This window comes from Lepidochelys kempii, chromosome 7, assembly GCF_965140285.1.
Source record: "Lepidochelys kempii isolate rLepKem1 chromosome 7, rLepKem1.hap1, whole genome shotgun sequence".
NCBI lineage: Eukaryota > Metazoa > Chordata > Testudines > Cheloniidae > Lepidochelys > Lepidochelys kempii.
Genome location: NC_136386.1, coordinates 111,063,844 through 111,088,164, shown reverse-complemented (window position 1 = coordinate 111,088,164; position 24,321 = coordinate 111,063,844). Strand labels below are relative to the sequence as shown.

The window sequence follows — 24,321 nt, the reverse complement described above, 5'->3', positions numbered from 1 at the left end:
CCCTTAGAGCATTAACACAGCAAGTGCTGCAGAAATACATATGAGAACATTTCAGAATCTGTAGCAGAGAAGTGAATAAAATTCAAAGGACTAAAGGCAAACACCTGTTATATTACTATATAGAGATAATGAATTTTCACAAAACCTTCTTTACACTCTAGTTCTTTTCAAATGTGAGTTTCGGGAATGAAGAAATTGCCACAGTGGATAAGAACAGTGGTCCAGCTATTTCTTTTTCCTATCTCTGACAGTTGCCAATACCAGGAGAAAGAAATCTTATAATAGACAATCATAGAATACCTTGCCCATGTTGGAAGTTCTTTCCTAAGCCTAGGCAGGTAGTAGTTAGCTACAAGGAATTTCATGCTCAACAGAACTGAATTTTTAGAAATACTCCATAGTCAGTGGGCTGGACTATCAAACCACCTAAAAACCATTGGTTTTAGAGTAACAGCTGTGTTAGTCTGTATTCTCAAAAAGAAAAGGAGTACTTGTGGCACCTTAGAGACTAACCAGTGCATCCGATGAAGTGAGCTGTAGCTCACGAAAGCTTATGCTCAGATAAATTGGTTAGTCTCTAAGGTGCCACAAGTCCTCCTTTTCTTTTTCTAAAAACCATTGTCACTTTTATGCCTGCCGTAGCATGTACTTGAATAATCAGTGAAAGTCACTGAAATGGAATGGTTTTGAATATCGTTTCAGTGTCAACTATCTGCACTATAATTTAGGGTATTTTTATACATTTTATACACACACACACACGAGAGAGAGAATTTATGTCAGCTACTTTTAAAACTATTTGTTAAAAATAAGAAGATTCTCAACTTCCAGAACATCCCATTGTCCTCCTCATTTTGTTCTTCAAGCTTAATTGTCCATGTTCAACCTGCATACGGAAAACCTTTGTAGTTGTGTCTTGCTGAGGCCGAGCTGTTTCCTGCAGTGTCAGTAGACAATTCAGTGGTACTAAGATTACAGCTGAGAGGAGGAGAACAAATCCTTTAATTGTATAAAATCATCAGATTAAGCCTTCCCCTCTGCGTAGTTCATTCTGTTAACTGAGTCATCTACTGCCTGGAAACAAATGTTTACTAAGAGGGGGAGGGGGAAAAAAAAAAGGAAGAGCGAGGCACACCTTTCCTTTCTATGTGTACACACCACAGGAGCCATGGGAACTCCCGTGGCTTCCAACCGAACAAAACATTAACCAGTCTCTCTTGAGGAATTGCCATTAAATTAAGACCCCTGCTGGGATAAATGTTTGGGAGGACAGTTGTATGGGGAGTCGTCTTAAAGTTGAGCTAAGGCCCACAGTTTGTTTGTGACCCATTCCTTCCTGTGCCTCTCCTCCCCACCCCCCAGCTCCTGATTCCACACCAGTTTATTAACAGCTTCTAGCCTTCAATTTATTAACCTGTTGTATTGAAATCACTGGACTGATAGTCAAAAACAAAGCATTGTCCTCTGAACTAATTTTTCCAAATTCTGAAATATGATCAGTTAGTCTGTTTACAGGGATGTTTTAGAACTGACTTGCATCTACTCACATGAGGCCCAGTTCTAGAATCCTGGCTCAGACTGTGGAGCGCTTACATATATGTGAGTACTCCAATTACTTTATTTAAGTCACTATCTTGTAAGCACTTATAAACAAGAAACTTTATTCATGTGTTTAGTTCCATTTAAGCCAATGGGTGAAATTCTGGCCGCACTGAAGTCAATGGCAAAACTCCCATTGAGACCAGTGAGGCGTGAGTCTACTAGTGTCAGTAAATTATTCATGTGTTTGGATTGCAAAGTTGGGCCTTCACTGACTACATGATCCCCTTCTTCAGTGGGACTACTCACATGAGTGAAAGCTATTCAACGTGAGTAAATGTTGCAGAATTGGGCGTTTAATATTAGCTAACATTCTTTACATACCACTCAGACGATGGGCTTCAGAAGACTGACAATAAAGCAAAAAGCAATACGTCATGCAGGACTATTTACTTGATTTTTTCAATAGGGATGCTGTAGATCTTTACATTTAAAGTTAGAGCAAACCAAAGAAAAACAGATTACATGGGAAAAGAGTTCCTGTAATTAGGGAACCTGTACTCTTGCATGGCAGGGTGCACTGTCGGTGGTCTGACAAACCACTGAAAACAATAATAAAGGTCAAACCTTTGTCAGGGTTTAAAGAAATGTAAATGGTAATGAGATGGACAAAGCTTCTCATCTTGGGCTGGAAGAAGGACAGTGACAGTTAATAATTTGCTTGTACCTCTTGCTTAGGTGTCTGGTCAAAGCAGAGTGTTGTTTGTTTCTTACCAGCCTGGTTAACCATGAAGTAAATCTAGGATGCTACTTAATTACAGTTTCAAGTTGTCAGCTGTGTTCAGCAAAATGATTTTGCCCTGACTTCAGTCCTCCTTCCAAAGCAACATACATTAGTGCCTAGGGCAGGGATCGGCAACCTTTGGCATGAGGCCCATCAGAAAACTTCGCCGGTGGGCTCGGACGGTTTGTTTACCTGCAGCGTCCGCAGGTTCGGCCAATCGCAGCTCCCACTGGCTGTGGTTCGCCGTTCCAGGCCAATGGGGGCTGCAGGAAGCGGCACGGGCCGAGGGATGTGCTGGCCGCTGCTTCCCACAACCCCCATTGGCCTGGAACGGCGAACCGCGGCCAGTGGGAGCTGCGATTGGCCGAACCTGCGGACACCGAAGTAAGCAAACCATCCCGGCCTGCCAGCGGATTCCCCTGACAGGCTGCGTGCCAAAGGTTGCCGACCCCTGGCCTAGGGGCTGCTCCAATGAATCCTGGCTGCGAACAACCCCAACTGACCAAAAATGCAGTTAGGTATCAATATGATGCAAGGCACCCTGGCCAGGTCCTCTTTTCCCTCCCAGCCCAGCAGCCTTTTCCCAGGGAATGGCACCAGAGTCCCTACACCATCTGTATTCCACTGGAGGATCTTGCTTGACAATAGCTTTGGGATGGTTCCCCCCAGTTAGGCCAGTTTACACCAATGGAACAGCATACCTCACTAGAGAACCTGGCCCACAGCATTTGTATTGGTGCATTAACAGATAGATTAAAATTAAATGTGTCTTTTAGGTTCCCACAGAATAGGCAAGCTGCAAAATAAATTAAGCTTCACATATGCTTTTATAGCACGTAACAACTGTGACTGTCAACACAAGATCCTTTTCACTGTCAATTCACCACGCATTCTGCAAGACCTTGGGCCTGCAATTATTTCATTTCCTTTCTTGCAAATGTAATTTCCACTTAGTTTGGTGGAATAAAAGGTAGACAAAAAGTGGTAAGAGTCGCAGAATCTTCTGATTAAGGTTATCTGTTCAAAATGGTAAATATCTATAGGATAACAATGCAGTGTTTCTCAGAAACAAACTCACCTCTGCCGAATTGCCTCTGTATCAGGGTATTGGTTAAAAAAAAAAAAAAAAAAAAAAAAAAACCACACAGCTACATTGTGGAGGTCAAATTAATTGTTAAACAAATTTAAAATCAGAAAGATAAAGAGTAAGTATAGATCACATTTCTTTTAAGGACTCTTATTGAATATATTTCAGTGGAGGAAGACACCTGATTGGAGAGAGAAATTTGCTTTTAAAATTCAATTGGGATTAAATAAAATTATAAGGCACAGAAAGGATATAAGGCCTTTCATTAAATAAAAACAAAACAAAGAGAGAGAGACAGAGAGAGATGAAAGCACCAACAAGAAAATAAAGCAAATATCAGTTCACAAAAAATATATCTGAATTGAATTTCCAGTTCATTTGTCCTGATTCTCCCCTTTGAACTAAGCAATGGAGACCTACGAGAATAGGTGTTCTTTTTCTACTGATGGAACAGGAAATCAGAGGTTTAATTAACCATGATTATAATATTCTGCTGATCTGATTTGTCTCACCTATTTCCTTTTTCTTTAAGTGACAGACTACCTGACAAACATCCTGGCAAGAGAACTAAAGCAAATCTGCAGACTAATTTCAAAAAGAGGTTTGCATTGTTATAAAACAAACTGATCCTCAACCGGATCTGTCTGAAATGTATATTTCTGAAGCAGGATTAACTCTTTGATCCTTAAATGGAACTTTGAAGCTTCAATCTGTTGTACCAAAAGAATCCTCTGTCTGTTGTGCCAAAATAGTATCTGATTCTACATTTTCTTTCAGCATCTAAATCCTGTGACTTCCGGATAGTTCGACATTTCCATTTCCTGCTGTTAAATCTTATTTTGAGATTGTGAAAATGTGCATTCCTTTTCGTCCACAGGGGGCAAAAACCAAAAGTAACAATTTTCAATTGGTCAGGTTTATTTAACACTAATGTTGGATTTACAAACTTGCTGTTTGTTTTTTAAAACCAAGAATACACTGCCCACCTATATCCCCTCTTCTTTATTAAGAATGGGGAAAATACCTCAAGTATTCCTCCAAAAGTCCCACTATCTTTTTGTAGTGAGAGATCCTGAATATCTCTGGGCAGTAGACTCATTGACTCTAGGGTGACAAGAGCCTTGTTATAATGGAGAGTTCAATCTCCAAGCGGGACTGAGTGATAACTTGTATGAACAGTTACATATTGCAATTTTTCCTGATTAACAAAGTGATGTAAATGGCATAAATATACACCAGTGAGATAGGTTTGGCATTAACATCTGACTGGATGTCCATAAATAGAATTACTTACTGAAATGTAACCTTAGAACTTGCGCTTTCCTTCATTTGAAGAGACCCTTCGCCCAACTCAGGTGTTTTGGAGCTGAATTCTGCCTCCAGAGTTTTCTTGTTCAGTGCTGTTTGTGTAGTACCGGATTCTGAACCTAACACTGGCATGGATTTGGATTCTGATGTGGCCAAGACTCCAGCTGGACCTAAAACCCAAACAGAGTTTAGCATTTTTGTTACCCCTGCTTGTCATGGGTATTGAATCACAGATCAGCCCAATGTAATTCCACTCAATTAGGTAGGTCAAATCAGTTCCTTAAAGAGTAGCTTCTAATTCATGGAAAGTGCTGAAATGCATTCCATTTAGAATCAGCCTCTCTCTCTCTCTCCAGTGTCAAAATGCCATGGCTCAGTGCAGCCAAGCCTAGGATTTCGAAGGGTCCCACAGGAACTACAGAACCCCAGCTGCTGTCTGAATTCACTCAGCTGAGAAGTGTGGACTGGTGAGTATACTGAAGGTGTTAATGTTTCTCTTTTCTGCTATAAAAGGATATTTGAACAAAGCTTTAGAACCATTAAAAGCTGCCACCAGCTGGCGGCTGTAAGCTATCATTCCCCTATTTTACATTAGTTTATGAAACACACCTTTGCAGGAAGCACAGAGCAGCAAAGTCAGTCCAAGGACTTCAGTAATGCTGTCTGAACTCAGGAGCAGAAGGTTTACAAGGGTGGGCGGAGAGCACTGACACACAAAATAAATCTGTTAGTCTTTAAGGTGCCACCCGACTCCTTGTAGTTTTTGTCGATACAGGCTAACACGGCTACCCCCCGATACTTATACTAGAGAAAATTGTGATGGCAGAGTGAAGCTATTAAGGGGAAGTGGATCAGCTGGGAAGCAATTAGAGCTCTCCCAAATAACATTGGGTGAACCTGGAAAGGTCTTAAAGACAGAGTAATTTGGCTTTAAATAGCTTTAATGCAAGTTCTATGAAACTCAACAGTAGGACTATGAAGGGATCGAGCCAACTTACTACTGCTGTCTTGCTCGGCTGTCACTTTCCTGCGCCGTAAAATTCTTTCTAACTCAGTTTCATTGTTCTCGGTGTCTGTTTCAAGAGATTTTAAGCTTCTTGAACTGGTGGATTTGTTGAGTGTTTCCTGTAGTAAGAAATATACACAGAGGGTCATTAGAAGACAGGCTCTTCCAAAACAGTAGATAAGGTCAAACAAGTGAAACAGGTATTGGAGATGGTAAGTGTTACCACTTTAGATTAAGTAAGTAACAGTTCTGCTCAGTCAGCACTACGAACCAGGAACTCCTGATTCTAATACTATCACAGAGTCCCTCCGGGACACTGGGCAGGTCACTTAACCTTTCTACCTCAATTTACCTATCAGTAAAATGGGAAGAACCGTGATTACAGAGCGTTTGTGAGGCTTACTGACCCATAATCCGCACAGGAGGAGGCCCCTGGCAGTGGAAAATTCGATCTGTGGGGAAGCCTGCAAGGGATCTGGGCTGGCCAAAAATGAGGCAGTGCTGGCGAGGGAGACATTAGGTCTAGGTAATTTAGCACAACCCCTGAACAGACTCCGTGAAGACCTGACCTCAAGCTAACAATGCCCTTTCCTGGTGAATCCCACTCTGTAGCAAGGAATCAGGCTAGCTCTGTGTGGGTAAATCTGGTAGATTATTTCTAAAGCGCTATGTAAATGCTAAGTATAATTACCGGAACAAACCCAACTATTTACACAAATACTGGAATACTCCCCCCGTTAAAGCTGTGAGGATCTTAACAATATTTTACAAGAGGAATATCTTGTTAGTAACAAACCTTCTCTATTAGCTGAAAGCCAAAGAAACACATTTAATTGACTCCTATAGTATGCTACCTTTTCTAAATGAAGTTTATTTATAGGTGACACACACTGTCTTACAAATCAGTGTGCTAAACTGCCCTACTAATCAAGGTTACAGCAGGTTCATTTAATTTACCAAAAGAAATACCCACTATGCTCATGCTGATCTCACAAATCCTTCAATGCCCACTAAAAACCTCAAGTATTTTCATAGGCCTGGCTGTGTCTTTTGGTGGCAGAATCAGATCTCTGGTTACAGCTTCCTTTTAGCATACACAGAATACAGACCAACGTCATCGCTGCCTCATATTGAGGTTAACACTTTTGTAGCCTCTGGCTTAGGCCAAAAGGCAGGGTCTGATTTTACAGCCCTCCTAAGAAAAAAAGTCTTCCTAAGCCGAAACCTCTAAAAATGCTGCCACTGGAATTTTAACTGGCACAAAGCATGCTCAGCATGCTCCTCCAGTCTGGCAGGAGTTACACTGCCACCTTGTCAAATACCAAATTGACTGTAAAATTGCCCTAAATGTTTATAAATGGAGCTCAAAATTTGGGACGTGTATTTATTGCTCTCTCTCTCTCTCTCTGAGCCTCACCATTGTTTGTGAGCCTTGTAAAGCCTGTTTGCTGGCAGTTGCAAAAAACACATTTAGAGACCCACACAGCAGGTTTTCAGCGGTGTATCCCAGCTCAACTCAGGCTAGGTCCAAAATGCGATGTCAAAAAAATCTCAAGACTAATATTTAAAATAAAATAAAATACAAAAACAAAAACAAAAAACAACCACCCCAACAACCTCCTTACGGACAGAATCTTTCATATGGTACATGGGCCTGATTCTCAGAAGTGGTGGATACACTCAAGGAGAGTTGTGAGTAATCATCTAATACACTAGGTTTACCCATGAGGATGTAAAGCTCATTTGAATGAAAGCAGCAAAATGCATTTATTCACTGTGTTACTAAGTTTATGAACCGTGTTACTAAGTGGGAATGAGTTGTCAAAAATTATTATTAAAACACAGCAATCCAGCTTATTCCTCGCAATATTACACATGTGACAAGAAATAAGGTTACAAGAACACGTGTATTCTTTCCAGATGTTTATAACTACACCCCTCTCACTGTAATATCTCAATGCCTCACACAGAGTTAAAAAGAAATTCACCAATGGCAATGGCCTTAATGTTTTCCCTACTTCCTTCTGATGGAGTTTGGGGTACTCTCCCCGTTCCCCATTTCCTTCTTCTCTTCTCTTCCAAATTCCTTCTCTCTTTTTCCTCCTGATTGTCTTTACCTTCCTTTTGTTCCTCTTCTTGCTTCTCCCTCCTTCGCTAATTCTAGTGGTGTCTGTGAGAAAGCCAGGCCAAAAGAGTGAGTGTACAAAGTCCTTGAGACCTGTGGTCATACAGATATCCTCCTGTATGAATGCAAAGTCTTGGATCTGTTGTCAGACAAGCCCGGTCTCGCATTGTCATGAGATTCACATTGAAATTGATAACTTTATAGCGTCTCACAATTCCTCCCAAAAGGCATCATGTATCCTTTTAAAGAGACATGGGCAGACAATTAGTCTTGTGGGAGTCCACAAGGGAATACTGTGGAAGTGGAGTTACCTGGCTCTGATCTCCGGGACAACATGACCAATATCATCTGTTTCTAGGCTCTGCATTGTGTAACTCATTGCTAACCAGCTGAGCTTATGGACCTTGAGTTGGTTGCTTGCTGGTCTGAGATAGCACACCACTGGTATCTTCAGCTCAGTCCTATACACGGTCTTCTATGGATCAATTGTTCCATTGGCTCTATTTTCTGATATGGTATTGCCTTCCTACAGAGTTCCAACATGCATGAGCAACTGTTACTTATTGTCTTGGCTGCCAGGAAAAGTCTGGACTCCAGAAGTGGTCTATTTCTTCAGAGAGTAATCAGTGAAGAGATACAAGATACAGTGTTGTACATGTACTCTCATGAACGGGGGCATTAGATTTCAAAATCAAACAGCAGCTTATAAGTCAGAGGCAGCACTATTTCCAGGACTCCATCAAAACAGCTTTTCCCTCAATAAGTTAAAATATTTTACTTTGTAGCTATTCCGAAATTAACTGAGCTGGGGTATTATTAATGAGTAATATTCCTCAGCATTGCACTAATGTTACAGACCTAAAAGTAAACCAAACAACTGAGTTGCTTTCCTTGAACTCTGCAATTTACAGAATGAATATAAATGTGTTTATAACAATTATACGGAGGTCTGCATGGAATGCACAATTAGCACAGTAACAACAAACACGTAAGTATTTATTTCTTCCGTATCCACCCCCATGTTTGTCATCTGACTGTGCATAATGATTAGTCTCAAGAATAGATTAGAATTTAGTTTATATAACACCTCTCATACTCTAAATATCCTGAAGAGTTACAAAAGGCATTGAGCTAGACACTGATAGCACAGTGATCATCGGTCTCCTCTTGCTCAGATTGAAATCAATGGCAAAGGACACACCGAGTTCAGTCATGAAGAACCGGCCCCTGACAGCAAATGAAATAGTCATTATGTACACTGCAATAGTTGACTCGAAGCCTTGGATAACAGAAGTTAGCTCCTAACAGATTGAACGCTAGCCAGGACACCAGGATGATCCTCCAGTCGCTTCACAAAGGTGCCATTGGATCTTTAACTTATAGTTAAAGAATAATTTCTGCCAAAGATGGACAGAACTACCTCCAGTTTAATATTACCCCAAGATTGCCACCCTTGCTGCAAATTCCCCTTTCTCAGCACATCACACTGCAGGACTTGAACTCAAAATCTTCTGGACTAGAAGAGAGAGTAACCAGGTAAGCCAAAGATGGTGGCATAAAACATCATTCCTTGTTTTAAAATAACATTGTAATGGCCCTTAACACTGCAGTAGCAACACAGTCAGCTGTAGTATTTTGGACCATTGCTGTACAATACTATAGTATATATTAATAAAGGTTATGTAAATCCTAGCATTGATTGTTAGTAACTGCAACATTGCCTACTGAGCATGTGTGCAATAATATTAACATATTATGGATAAAACCATGGGCTCACTGAAATCTATTGCAAAACTTCCATTGGCTTCAATGAGGATAGGACTTCACTCTATACAGTGTAATTACATTACAAAACAGAAATAAACTGAGCACAGTTTGTTAAAGCTGAGCAAAATATCAAATATGACTGCTTCACTTCGTGACAATCAAATACATATATGTAACTATAGATGTAAATTTTTATATATTTATATCAATAAATACAGATGGAGAGAGAAGAGTTCTGGGTCTTTAGAACTCTCTCTATGGCTCTATTTATATCCATCCATCCTCAAAAAGTCCTCTCATCTCCCATGAAAAGAGAGCAACAGAATGTAACATGTGTTCTTACCAGTATTCCCTTTAGTTCTTTCACTGCACTATCACAGGCTTTTGGTGCTTCCGGCTGTAATTAAACAAAACACACACATCAAATCTGATTCTGCAAATACTGACTGTGTAAGATGTGTGTGTTTGTTTTGTATTGTATTTTAGGACAAACACCACATGAATCTGCAATTTGTTGGTAAGGCCTATGTAAATTTATTAACTCACCACCCCTCAATGGACAGCACTGGGATACTTAAAATGCTAGTACTTCTGAAAATATTCCAATGCTTGGAAAGATATTAACTAGGAATGAAGGAGAAAATTAAGTAACTTGAATTCTAGCAAGTGTACTTTAGTAAATTTGAATATTAATGTTTTAGCATAAAACTATATTAAATACAAATGAATGCAACAGAACCAGGGAGTTCAAATAAAGTTCCCTTTTTTACTACTGCTGATCTTGGTTCCCTACTTTTAGTGGCATCCCCACCTCTCCCATACCACTAGAGGCAGGACAGATGTGGAAGGGGACAGGTGAGGGGACATACCTTCAGCAGCCTTCTTTCTCATCTCAGAATCCTCCTCCCAGTGGGGGTGTGGAGAAGGGAACATGGGAATTTAGAGACAGCTACTGTGAATGGCAACCAGGTAGCAATACAAGAAGGTGCAGGGGGAGTCTTCTTGCTCTGTCCTCTGCCCCATATTGTTCATATTAAGACAGACTATTGCTTATGTCACACCAGTGCCACATCATCATAGAACCCCTCCCTCTACAGCTACTTGCAATGTCCCCACCCTTTTCCAGGCTGTCTCATGCTGCCCTGGTGACAACTTTGGGTGCCATTATAGGAGTGGCTGGTGCTCAGCACCCTGCAGGATTGGGCCCAGTGCACTCATTGGGAGATGCAGGTTCCCTGCTCTTCTCAGGATCAGGACTGCTGGGAAGCAGCAGTAAAATGTCAGCTTTCATTCAGACACAGCAGAACAAAATCAGCAGGTTAGGGTCTATTAACTGAGTAGCATCTACCCCTTGAAATATTTCTGAGTGTTAAGGTTTGGTTTTTAAAATTTTTTTTTTTTTTACACAATAAATATTTATAAGGTTCTCTAGGATACTAATTTCGGCTCTTTTCCTTTCAAGGTGCATAAATCTGACTACCTTAATTATTTTAATCCCCTCAGCAAAATGGGAGCAAAGTGGAACAGATCCAACTGCTATCCAATGCAGGGGCCCAGGCATACCTCTACATACAGGTCTGACAGAGGGCTCATTATCCTGTAACTCATATCAGTCCTGACACCACCTCTGTTGTCACTAACTCTGGCAGACCAGGTGCCAGCTCATGCCAAGGCCCCTAGGTCTCAGTGAACACTGAGAACTGCATAGCTGGAAACCAGTATGGCTCACCTGTGTATTAGCATTGTTAAAACAGATGTTACTTTTATAAAAATGTGTTTAGACTTTATTCAATGCTCATAGAATACTGGATGTATTGATCTCACTTATAACATCTGTATCCCATGGGTATAAAAGTTATATCAAGTGTTCGTATTATACATCTCCGTAACTGGGTAACTAACCAAACAGGAAAGGAGCATTAATTAATGTAAAATGCTGGTCCTGCACACAAGAAGCCCCACTGAAACCAAATGAGCCACTGTGAAATAAAGACTTTGCTGATTGCCCCACACACACCCATGAAGAGGAGAGAGGTGCAAATACTTGTGCCATGAGTTTGAACTCTGGGGGCAGGAAATAAAAGTCCCTGGCCAGAAGGAACTGTATCACTATGCTGCCTGGAATTTGGAGATTGAAAGGGAGCCCCAAACTGCTAAGCTTGAGTTCGCACTGAAGGACATAGAAAACTTGCATATCGCAGCAGCTTCCATGATGTTCTGGAACCTAAAACTGTAACTCATTATGTTTACCTGCTTCAACCTTATAAATAACTCATTTCTTTTTCTTTATTAATAAATATTTAGTTAGTTTATTATAGGATTGGCTACAAGCATTGTCTTTGGTGTGAGGTCTAAGATGCAATTGACCTAGGATAAGTGACTGGTCCTTTGGGACTGGGAGTAACCAGAATATTGTGATTTTTGGTGTAAGGGACCATATCTCAGAAAGGCAAGTTTGCTTGGGTGGCAAGATAGACCAGAGTACCCAAGGGGACTTTCTGTCACTGCATTGTTAGACTGTTATAGTGCTTGAAGAATTAACATCTGTTACTTGGTTGGTGAAATCTATGTATAGGACTCACTACCAATTTGGGATTTATGCCTTGCTTCTTGACAGTCTGCCCTGAGGTTGACTCCAGACAGCTTGGCAGTCATAATATGTATCCAAAAGATATCTTGTAAGGTATTATATGTAAACTGGTGATGTGCTGGTCAGGAATACATTGCATGTACATAATCCATACAAATCTCAAAGAGAATCATGTATGTGTGCTGGGAATATGTTCTTAAAATCTTAAAATGTGTTTGAGAGACCGTGCATAAATCATGCTGGCCCAAGACAAAGGACTGTGGATTTACCTGTCTCATGGGCTTGATTACAGGCAGAAGATGATGAAAGTATATTTACATATAAGTTAAACTAAGCAATCACGCTAACAAGCAGCAGAGGAAATTTATAAGCACTCTGGGGCACAGAGTCTATACTCCCAGCAAGTCTTCCTGGCTCTTGAGGCAAGCAAATATAAAGAGGAACAAAAAGACATTTTAATTATCCATCACATAGGGGATAAATGGGACAGCACCTTCTGATTCTATGAATGTTGAATCCTCTAATCTGGAGGGCTGGAGATGCTGGTAACCTGATGTGACTAAGAAAACTGCTTAGGCAAAGATTGTAACTTGCTAAGATTCAGATTTAGCCACTAGAAAGTGTGTTTTGTTAGCAAGAGAAAGAAGAGAGATATAGTTACTAAGTATCACTTAAATCTCTGTTCTTTGTAAATAAACTTCTTTGTTTCACTATAAACCATCTGAGTGCTCTTATATTGAAGAGAAGAGTGAGTCCTCAGCTAGCCTAACAGGCTAGTGTGTGCACTGTGTCTTTGGAGGCAAACTTGACTGTGAGCATCCAGGGAGAGGGACTGGACATCTCTGGGGACCTGAGGAACTGGAGTTCACTGATAGTTACCTGCAAGGCAAGGATTAACCTGGCAGAGTATCGAGGGGTTTGTTTATGAGGCAGACAGAGTGGAGTGGCAGGGAACTGACACACAGTCTAAGCTCCAGCAAAGCTCTCCCTTGTTGAGGCAGAGAGGTAACACAGAGGCTCATGGTTCTGGGTGCCCTGAGGAAAGTGTCACAGGGTTCCTCAAACCCCATAAAGGGGCAGCAGGGCCGCAGCCAAGCAGAGAGCTTGATCTGCATTGGTGATGGGTGTGGGCTCAGACAGCTTCCTTTGAGGCTCTAACAGCTCCTGTGCCTTCAGACATCACTGTCTTGGTTACACCTAGGTAATGCTTCCATGCTTTTCTTTACAACATGAAGACTAGAAATATAATTTCTTTTAATGAAAGCTGGAATTCTGATGTCACCAGAAAATTCTCTGAGCTAAGGCTGGAGGTAAGAACTTGAAGGATCTGGGCCTTTATCTTAATGAACATTCTGAGGTCTGATCATCCTGCAAACACTTATGGCCACAAAGAACTTCTCACATTAGTAGTCCCACTGCATTCCAAGTTACTCGTTTGCATAAGTGCAGAATTGTCAACCCAATTATTCAAAAATCACGAGTAAGGTCTTAAAAAAAAATCATGAGAGATCTTTTTAAAATGTTTGGCTTAAAAATACTGAGGCATCGTGGATGCATTGTATTTGTTAACTAGTTTCTGAGCTTCTCCGTTTCACTTGGGATTATATTTTCAAGGTCACTTCCGCAACCATAAGGATTAGAAATGTACTTTCTAAAAAAACCCAAAACAAAACATCAGAGTCTCACATAATCACATGACTCTGGGAGCTGCAGCTTTACAAAAAAACACCAAGAATCACATGAACTGTGACAAAATCACAAGAGCTGGCAAGACTCTCAGCATTTCTAGGATCAAACTTTCACGGTGGTGAAAAAGCTTTACTTTTTGGCACAGGGCTAACTTTTCATTTATTTTCTTAAGATAATTGCTACTTTAATCAAGAGAAGATTTACTTAGCTTAAATATAAACACTTCAAAACCACTATCCCATTATCTTACTTTTGTGTACAGGTTATTTCAAGCATTTTATGCTTTTATGCAGACATTAAACAACACTTTGCTGCAGGCAGGTTCACACATTACTGCTGTGTCTTGCATAAGGGGAAAGAAAAGAAATACTGATGAGATGGAAAGTACATGAGTCTGTGTTGTTTAAGGATCAAGTCTTTTGGAACGTTCCCTTTAAATAATCCAATCACATTCCTTTTCAGATTGTTATTTTTGTTCAGTTTCTTAATAGTTATGTTTGCTTAGGATTTCTAAAAGCGTGGCCTCTATTGTATTGTTAGGCTTGAGAAGGTGCTCTCTTTTACTTTCTCTCTGTATCAAGGCAAATGCACCCGAGACCTTTCTTGATACTTCACATACCAAAAGACATTATGAATTTGAGAAAGTTCAAAGAGGATCAACGAAAATCATTTAAGGGCTGGAGGAATAACATGAAGATAAAAATAGTACAATATTTATAGCTGGATTACATGACGACTAAGGCCTCTATCTTCAAAAGTGACTCATGATTTTGGGTACTCAATTCGGGAACCTAGCAACTGAGGCACACAAAAGTAACTAGTCACTTTTGAAAACTCAGGCTTGAGTGTGTACATGTGTACACCTGGGCATAGAGGGAGGCATAGCAAGCGTATAACAACATTTGAAGACTATCGGGGGGGGGGGGAGAATTCATAAACTTGAGGTCCGTTAGAATGGGGAAATAGGCTTTCTAAGGAACTGAGCCGTTGCCTGAGTCATTTAAAACTGCACTAGACAAAACTCTGGAGAATAAACTGTCAGAGCAAATCTTGCACTAGCAGGGAGATGAATGAAATGACAAAGTAGCTATTCCATCTCTAATTTCTGTGATTCAGGAATAGCTCTTTTAGATTTACTTTTTAAAAACACATCTTGTTTGGGAATCACTGCCTTATTTTTGTACCTTCTCTCTACTATTTTCTCCTCCTTCAATCTTTTAGGCTGAATGGTGTATAGTCCAACAATTAAACCCACAACTTTATGTTATTCTAGTCAAACAAGCAGCAAAGGAAAAGGAACACCCCCACCCCCAAATTGTGCTCTGATGAATGTATTATGGTACACTTAATTTGTTTTCAACATACATTACGGTACTAGGCTTCCCCCAGTGTAAGACTAAACACACAAAGAAATCAGTGTATAATTATTCCAAACCTTTGTCTTAGGTCTGCTTGACTGATTAACTGGCCTTAGGTGAACTCCCTTTTTAATTCTATCCATCATTTCTTCAACTGCTTGTCTCTTCAGGTCTCCTACTTCTTCCCCTGTTCATAAGGCATAGATCGTGTCAGGTTAAAGATACTAGATATTAGGAAGAAACATCAAGAAAACACTCATTTTAAAGAGATACATTATAAAAAAGAGTAACATTCACAGCATGCTGCAAGTTATAAATAGTTAGTAATTTAGTCATAAAAATCAATGATCAAGCAACAATTAACGTACGATGCAGATAGCTGTATAACTGAAAAAATTCCTCATGTCAATGTGAGCAGGTGGAATATATACGCACTATATATAATCGAATCTTCAGTTTGGCTGTATTATTAATGGAAATGAAAATTACATTTAAACATAAGCCTTGTTTTTAACTCAAATCTTGGCTGTCCATGGGGTTTTCCCATAGGACCTCCTCTGTCACAGCCCCTAGCTTCCCTGCCCCAGAGAGGCACCCCTTACATCACTTTAAGGTATGTCCAGATGGAGATAACATGATCCACATGCTAGCAGAACTCAGAAGAATTTACTTTGTATCTTTTTGTAGAGTTGTAGCACCTGGATTTAGGGTGATTCAGGAACCTCACAATCATATGCAGGATCCTACAGACAGTTCCTCAATTGGTGTAAATGGTTACAGCCCCATTGTCTTCAACTGAACTATGACAATTTACACAAAGTTGATGATCTGGCCCTCAACCTTTCCATCCTGTTATAGTCAGATCATTATTATTTATTATTTGTATTATCATAGCACCTAGGAGCCCCAGTCATGGACTAGGACCCATTGTGATAGGTGCTGTACAAACAGAAGAAAAAGATAGTGCAGTATATAAATGCAGACCTGGAACCAGGGGCCTGATCCTGAGCAGTTGGAGTTGCATGTCTTCAGACCCCAAGAAATTGGCAACCCTGGTTAAATCAGGAGGTCAGATTCTGATCTCACTTAAACCACTGTAAATGGAAACAATCCCATTGGCTTCATTAGAGTTGGTCAAGATGGTCAAGTCAATGATGCCTACAGATGAGGCAGTATCAAGGCCCTGATTCAGCAAGGTACTTAAGCACATGTTTAACTTAAGCAATGGGGCTACTAAATGTGCTAAAAGTTATGGGCATGCTTAAGAATCTTGTGAATCCGTGCCCAAAAGTCTAAAAGAAAAAAAAATAGAACAATGTGGCATTGATACAAAACTGAAAAACCTAAATACCACCAAGCGATCTGGCTTCCAAGAGACCCAACAGCAGACCTGTGAAATATTCAAGTAAAACTGAAAATCCTATCTGATGAATTTGAGCTTTTCATACTAGCATATTGATGCACTAGAAGACATGACTAAAACCATGTAGTTGCAGCATACAAAAAAGGCCAACCTAATTGAGAGAGACAGATGGAGAAATATGGTCAACACTATTAAAATCTGCTGTGGTGCCTAATATACAGGCATGTAAAGTAGACCCTCTCTCCTGGTAACACTGAAGATCCACAGAAGTGCAGTTCCTATACTGTATATCAATTTAATGCCACGCTTTAATTTCCCAAACAGTCTGTTTCAAATGTAAAAGCTTAACTGGCTGTGAGAAATAGGAACCACTCATTGTAAGTCCTTAACAAGGGTCAAAATAAGCCTGAAGTTAGATACAGTAACCAGAGCAAGAGAGACCTTTTCTATTCTTTTTTATGACCACTCAACCATTAAGGGAAGAAGCAATTTATGTGTGATTGAAGAAAGATCAGAACTGTTAAAAAGTTTACTAATAAATAATGGAAGAATGGGGTGTACTATTCACAGTATTTCCTGCAATCACAGCTAGTAACAGTCAACGAAAAGGTATAATCAAAACATCTAAAACGCTTGAAGTTAAAAAAACATGATACATGAAGACAACATAGGTCGAGCATTATTGAACAGTTGCTGGAAAATAAGATTAGCTCTTTATAAGATATACAGCTAAAAGGTCATTTCTCTACTAGTAACTGGACCAAGATCACCAATCTCATTTTTCATGGGCTGGTAAACAGCTAACATCCATAGACTTCCTGTATGACCTTGGCCAAATCACTTAAAGGCTCTGCGCCTCAGTTACCGCATCTGTAAAATGAGAACCATACAACTTCCTTACTCTCACTCTGTCTTGTCTATTTCGGCCACACTCCTGCAGACCATTACACACAATGGGAAAACAGTAACAATCCCGCAAATAATTACCTATGCACTTTCTTTATGTGCACAAGGATTAATGGGACTACTCACCTGCATAAAGTTAAGCTTGGGTGTAACTGTTTACAGGACTGGGGTCTTACAATGTATGTTCTTCAGGGCAGACACAATCTCTTACTATGCGTATGCACAGCACTTTGCACATGTGGTCCTCCACGTGCCGCTATCCTATTACTACGAATGGATGGTAACCATCATTAGTCTTTACAAACCTGTTTTGCATTAAAACTGGTGCCAGAGGCGAATGCTTCCAAAATGGATAGGTTGTTGAAAACTATTATTTTTAATTATTCTTTTTAATTTCACACAAATATTGTTTGAATTTTCTAATAAGTGACCCACATTGCTTGAAATAGGATGAGCCATACCTGATTCTTGCTGAGGAGCTCTCTCTTTTTTGCTCACACTGCTGCTAGGATGAGACTTCTTACGAATCATGGACATAAGGGACCTTTTCAGGACAATTAAAATGAAGATAGTCACACTGCTTTCTCTTATGAGCAACATCTATACTTTTAACATTAACCCTGAACGTAAGTCATATATTGTAAAACGAGCCAGAATTGAATGTTTGCTTCACTGATTTATAGTTCTCCTATTTACAAAAGAGGTGTTAATCATTTCCATGCAGAGGCGAAGCACCCCTAAAAATACAAAGATATTATTTACTTTTCTTTTATTGTTGCCAGGCAACATGCAGAACACTTAAGATCGGGGTATTAAAAGGTAACATGGCATTGTGACACGTAACAAATTAAAGCCCTCCCGCACAGCAAAAAAACCGAATTGCACATATTAATGGCAAGCATTATTCTCTAGAGGACATTGCAAGAGGGTGATCATATCACTCCCTCATTTTTCAATGAATATTTGTTAGCCTACATTTACCAGATCAAAAGAAAAAGCAGAGCCTATGCATTCTATTCAAAAATAAATAAATAAAAAAACCCCACCATGATATGCACTGTGAAATAGATATCTTAAGGCTAAGTATGCCACCAGCATTTAGGGGTTATTTTTAAAATAAACTTATGACCAAAAGAGGTGTTTAATTCCATTGATTAGAAAAAACATAAAACATTCTTCTGTAGTGTTTGCAAAACAAGCACTTCACAGTTATGCTAACACATGAAACCTAAAAGTGAAAAACTAGAAACTGACCAGAAACAGAATGTGAAACTGACCAGTCTATTTTCATTGTCCAGATTGAAAGAGAAATGCAAAAAGGAAACAGCCACCCTATACAATTCAGAGAAAATTCTCTCTTTAATACTCTTTCAGTTTTAGTTTAAGTTATTAACAACACAGAAAGACTTTTGCTTTTAAAATTGTATCTTTGAACTTGGCAATGTACCCTTTTACCAAAAACACTGTAGAGATGTTTACACTGCTACATAATCTTCTATGGCTAAATTTTATTGGTATATTCCTCATATACTATGAGAAAACATCCCAAGAATGCTTCAGAAAAACATTTTTTTCCAGTCCAGGAGACAGCCAGACAAAAAAAAATACAGTTTCATTAAATAATACTGATTCCTTATTAAGGTAAAATAATTTACATCTGGTTCATGTCAAGTTTTGAAATACCCATTTATATTTTAATAATCGTAAGTTGATGATGAATACTCTACTTACACTTACATTGTTGTTGCTGTCTTTCTTTGAACTACCTGTCATGGCAGCTGTAGCATGCGCGCATGTATAAAATTAAAAATAAACTTCAGAAAAGAACCCACTTACTGCCCCTATGTGTCATTACGGATTTTGTTTTTTTCTGTCAATCTGGGCTGTTACATAATATGCAAGTTCTTTTGGTTCTACAGACAGTAGATGATACACTTAAGATGAAATAGACTGTCTGCAATCATTCCTGTTTAATTGTTCATAGCCTTCACAAAAAGAATCTACGTCACAATTTAGCTACTTCCAACGTTAAGACACTCTTCAGTGTTTCTCTCATCACCAATTCCAAGGTCTAGGCTTGAAATTTTCCATATCAGATCATTACACCTTATTGAAAAGAAAAGAACCAAACTAAAGATCCAGAACCCTATCCTAAAATAATGATGTATTTAACTCCCAACTTTTAAAGCAATCCATAAAATATGTCCTGCAAAGGTAGCTGTGTATGACAGTTACTTTGCACTTTTGAAATTCCTTCATCTGAGTTTCAGATCACATGTAAAAGTTACTCTGCTTTAGCTACTTCAGGCATTTAAATAGTTTGTGTCATCCACCCTGATTAGCTATGGAATTTGTCTTTCAAGAGGTGCAGTTCTGTTCCTGGCATGGAAGGAATTTACTTACTAAACATTCTATTCAAATGTGTATATAACTGTAATGGAAGTGAATAAAGTAGTTGGGATTGTGTAAAAGAATTAAACAAGTGACATGAGCTAATGAAAGGTAAAAGCAGCTAGAGTCGAAATACGGCTGTTCAAAAGTATATTTTACAGAATCAGCTAAACAATGACAGAACAGGTTGAATTTTCATTGCTAAGCATTGGAATTTTTGTACATTATTCCAATAACTTAACAAGATTTGCAGATGTGCAGTATGACAGAAAATTTCATTCTTAATCTATTAACAGCAAAAAGCAAAGGCCAAGATTTTCAAAAATGCATCTGAAGTATGACTTCACTGGCAGACGGCAAGTGCTCTGCAGTTTTGAAAAATCAAGCCACTTACTCGGGTGTCTAATTGTAGGCATCTAGGCTGAGATTTTCACAGGAGTCTAAGTGAGTTGAGCAATCCAGCAAAGCACTGGAGCACATACTTAACTTTAAGCATGTGAATAGTCTTAATGTAGGCCTCTTCAAGCACTTAAAAGATCACGCAGTTCAGTGCTTTGCTGGATTTGGTGCCTCACCTGTCAGTAAGTTTCAGTGGGATTTGGGTGCCACTATGAAAAACTTGTCTAATCTGTTGGATGCTGAGAAGCCTGATTATCCTACCTAAAACCTGGGATCCCACAAATTTAGCTATTTCCATCATCCACACTGGATGGAGAGGCAGACAGACCAAACCCAACCCTTTTGCTTGCATAGGATACCCTAACAGCAGTGATTCAGATACGCACTTCTCTAGGTCACAAAGGAGTCTAACTACAGCGATCAGATAAACAGGAAGAACAACCTTTCAAATTCAGATCAAAGAGGTAGAATCATAGAATCACAGAATATCAGGGTTGGAAGGGACCTCAGGAGGTCATGTACTCCAACCCCCTGCTCAAAGCAGGACCAATCCCCAATTAAATCATCCCAGCCAGGGCTTTGTCAAGCCAGACCTTAAAAACTTCTAAGGAAGGAGATTCCACCACCTCCCTAGGTAACGCATTCCAGTGTTTCACCACCCTCCTAGTGAAAAAGTTTTTCCTAATATCCAACCTAAACCTCCCCCACGGCAAATTGAGACCATTACTCCTTGTTCTGTCATCTGCTACCACTGAGAACAGTTTAGATCCATCCTCTTTGGAACCCCCTTTCAGGTAGTTGAGAGCAGCTATCAAATCCCCCCTCATTCTTCTCTTCCGCAGACTAAACATCCCCAGTTCCCTCAGCCTCTCCTCATAAGTCATATGTTCCAGTCCCCTAATCATTTTTGTTGCCCTCTGCTGGACTCTTTCCAATTTTTCCACATCCTTCTTGTAGTGTGGGACCCAAAACTGGACACAGTACTCCAGATGAGGCCTCACCAATGTCGAATAGAGGGGAACGATCACCTCCCTCGATCTGCTGGCAATGCCCCTACTTATACATCCCAAAATGCCATTGGCCTTCTTGGCAACAAGGGCACACTGTTGACTCATATCCAGCTTCTCGTCCATTGTAACCCCTAGGTCCTTTTCTGCAGAACTGCTGCCTAGCCATTTGGTCCCTAGTCTGTAGTGGTACATGGGATTCTTCCGTCCTAAGTGCAGGACTCTGCACTTGTCCTTGTTGAACCTCATCAGATTTCTTTTGGCTCAATCCTCTAATTTGTCTAGGGCCCTCTATATCCTATCCCTACCCTCCAGCGTACCCCTCCTTCCCTCAGAATCACTGTCTAAACAGGCCACTGAACTTGAGTACTTCTTGGAGGATGAACACTTACCGAATTGGATTGGGAGGGGGAGGAGGAAGCGGAGGTGGCGGTGGGGGCGGAGGCGGCGGTGCTGGATTTTCTGACCTGTGTATTCGTTTCTGGAGTTCATCAACTGCATGAGAGCAACAGAAAAGCAGAATGAGTTCTCAGCAAAAGCAGTTCCCCATTTGCTAGTGGGTGATTTGAAACCAGAGTCCTAAACAGAAGTTTTGCCTGCAAAGAAAGCCACTGATTCATTCAAAAGCAAAATGGCAGCACTTCTCAATGGCTGACCTGCTATCACACTTGGTTAGTGGTAGTTTTTACACTCATCTTCACCAAGAACACTGATCTAGCTGCATACAATTTCTACAATCAAGGCAACTTCTGAGAATTGAATGCCCAGCTGCATATTATTAAACTCTTCATACACAGTGATTGGAGCCTTAAGGAGAAACCAGAGTGACTGCTACATTTCCTAGTTGTGAAAGGGACATCACATCAACTGGAAATCTGGTCAATTTAAAAAAAAAAAAAACATTTCAGTTTCTACTCTTTACTCTGCATCGCTTTGATAATTTTTTGCAGCTTTACAGTCATATTCTTTAAAAGAAGTTTTTCCTCTTCTGTTGCTGTGTGAGAGATCCACACAATCAATGGGGGAAGCTACCCCAGTATAAAGGGGAGACAGTGAAAGAGACTATATATAAGTGCTGTCAAGTGAACTTAGTGTGGGGGGAGAAAAAAAGAGGAAAAATATATTTTTCTCTAATGTCATTTAGTTACAATAAATCTTAGCAGCTGCTTTTAAGTATAGAGGGAATTTCAGACAGATGGATTGGGTGGGACTCCCAAAGTGGATCCTCAATTCCTATTAATTATAAATTAATTACATTTTAAATTTAAATCCTTTATGTGGCTTTACAAACCCATCTGAGATTCTTATGCTGATGGTGCCCTTTTTAATAATAAAATATGTAAAAGGGAAAAGGAGTACTGTGAATGCACATTCAAATCCACTTTGTGCTTTATGTAAATGAGTGATGTGAGGTTTAAAGAATCTCTGTATAGCCATTCATAAAGAACCCACTATCACACAGAACAGCACCCGCATATCTTTACTGAAAATCCTGTGCAATATTCACCACACCAAAGAATTTTCTCCAACACTAAAGACTATTCAAATGACTTCAACAGGACTACTCACGTATTTCCAGGTAAGCCTGGGCTTGAGCTTCTGATTCAGGAAAGCAGTTAGGCCTGAACAGGGATGGACTTCAGCATGTTTTTAAGGGCTTTTCTGAATCAGAGCCTGAGTTATGGGTTCCCCATAGAATCACCGCAATATAGGACTGGAAAGGACCTCAAGAAGTCATCAAATCCAGACACCTGCTCCATTGCAGGACCAAGTAAATCTAGGCCATGCCTGACAGGTGTTTGTCCAACCTGCTCCTAAAAATCTTCAACGATGGGGATTCCACAACCTCCTTTTGAAGCTATTCCAGAGCTCAACTACCTTTATATATACCCTTTTCCTAATATCGAACCAAAATTTCCCTTGCTGATGATTAAGTCCATTATTTCTTGTTCTATCTCCAGTGGATATGGAGAACAATTGATCACTGTTCTCTTTATAATAGCCCTTAACATATTTGCAGACTGTTATCAGGCCCCCTCCCACCCAGTCTTCTTTTCTTAAGACTAAAGATGCCCAGTTTTCTTAACCTTTCCTCACAGATCACGTTTTATAAACTTTTTATCATTTTTGTTGCTCTCCTCAGGACTCTCTCCAATTTGTCCACCTCTTTCCTAAAGTGTGGCATGCAGACCTGGACATGGTACTCCAACTGAGGCTCACCTGTGCTGAGTAGAGCAGGACAAATATCTCCCATGTCTTACATACGACATTCCTGTTAATACACCCCAGAACAACAATACCGTTTTTCACAGCTGCATCATATTGTTGACTAATATCCAATTTGTGATCCACAGTAACACCCAGATCCTTGTCAGCAATACCACCACCTGGCCAGTTATTCCCCATTTTGTATTTGAGCATCTGATTTTTCCTTCCTAAGTGAAGTTCTTTGCAGTTGTATTTATTGAATTTTATCTTGTTGACTTCAGACCAACTCTCCAATTTATAAAGGTATTTTTTAATTAATTCTTATCTTGTCCTTTAACATGCTTGCTACCCCTTCTAGCTTGGTGTCATCTGAAGATTTTATAAGCGCTCTATCCACCTCATTATTCAAGTCATTAATGAAAATATTGAATAGTACCAGATCCAGGACTGACCCGTGAGAAACTCCACTAGATACAACCTCCCAGTTTGGTAATGAACCATTGATAACTACAGTAGGGTCTTTCAAAAAGTTGTGCACTCATCTTATAATAATTTTATCTAGACTACACCTTCCTAGTTTGCCAATGAAAATGCCATGACGGACTTCGTTAGAAGCTTTACTATGATCAAGATATATCACATCTACTGCTTCCCCCCTACTCACTAGGCCAGTAACCCTGTCAAAGAAGGAAATTAGGTTGGTTTGGCATCATTTGTTATTGCCAAATCCATGCTGGCTATTCCTTATAGTCCTATTATCCTCCAGATGCTTACAAAATGATGGCTTAATAATT

The 24,321-nt window shown here is 39.8% G+C and overlaps 1 protein-coding gene across 4 annotated transcripts in view; it reads right to left on the bottom strand.

Annotated features, from left to right (window-relative positions):
* The window catches only part of SHTN1 (shootin 1), a 92,540-nt gene that overhangs the window by 6,998 nt on the left and 61,221 nt on the right, over positions 1–24,321 (bottom strand). For 3 of the 4 annotated variants that reach the window (XM_073354256.2, XM_073354253.2, XM_073354252.2), the window contains 6 exons: positions 21,712–21,814; positions 17,984–18,066; positions 15,331–15,440; positions 9,960–10,013; positions 5,717–5,843; positions 4,705–4,888 (listed from right to left, as the gene is read on the bottom strand). In XM_073354256.2, the coding sequence (XP_073210357.1) occupies positions 4,705–4,888; positions 5,717–5,843; positions 9,960–10,013; positions 15,331–15,440; positions 17,984–18,066; positions 21,712–21,814 (661 nt within the window). The remainder of the gene's footprint in view (positions 1–4,704; positions 4,889–5,716; positions 5,844–9,959; positions 10,014–15,330; positions 15,441–17,983; positions 18,067–21,711; positions 21,815–24,321) is intronic. The other variant, XM_073354255.2, reaches the window with a different exon arrangement.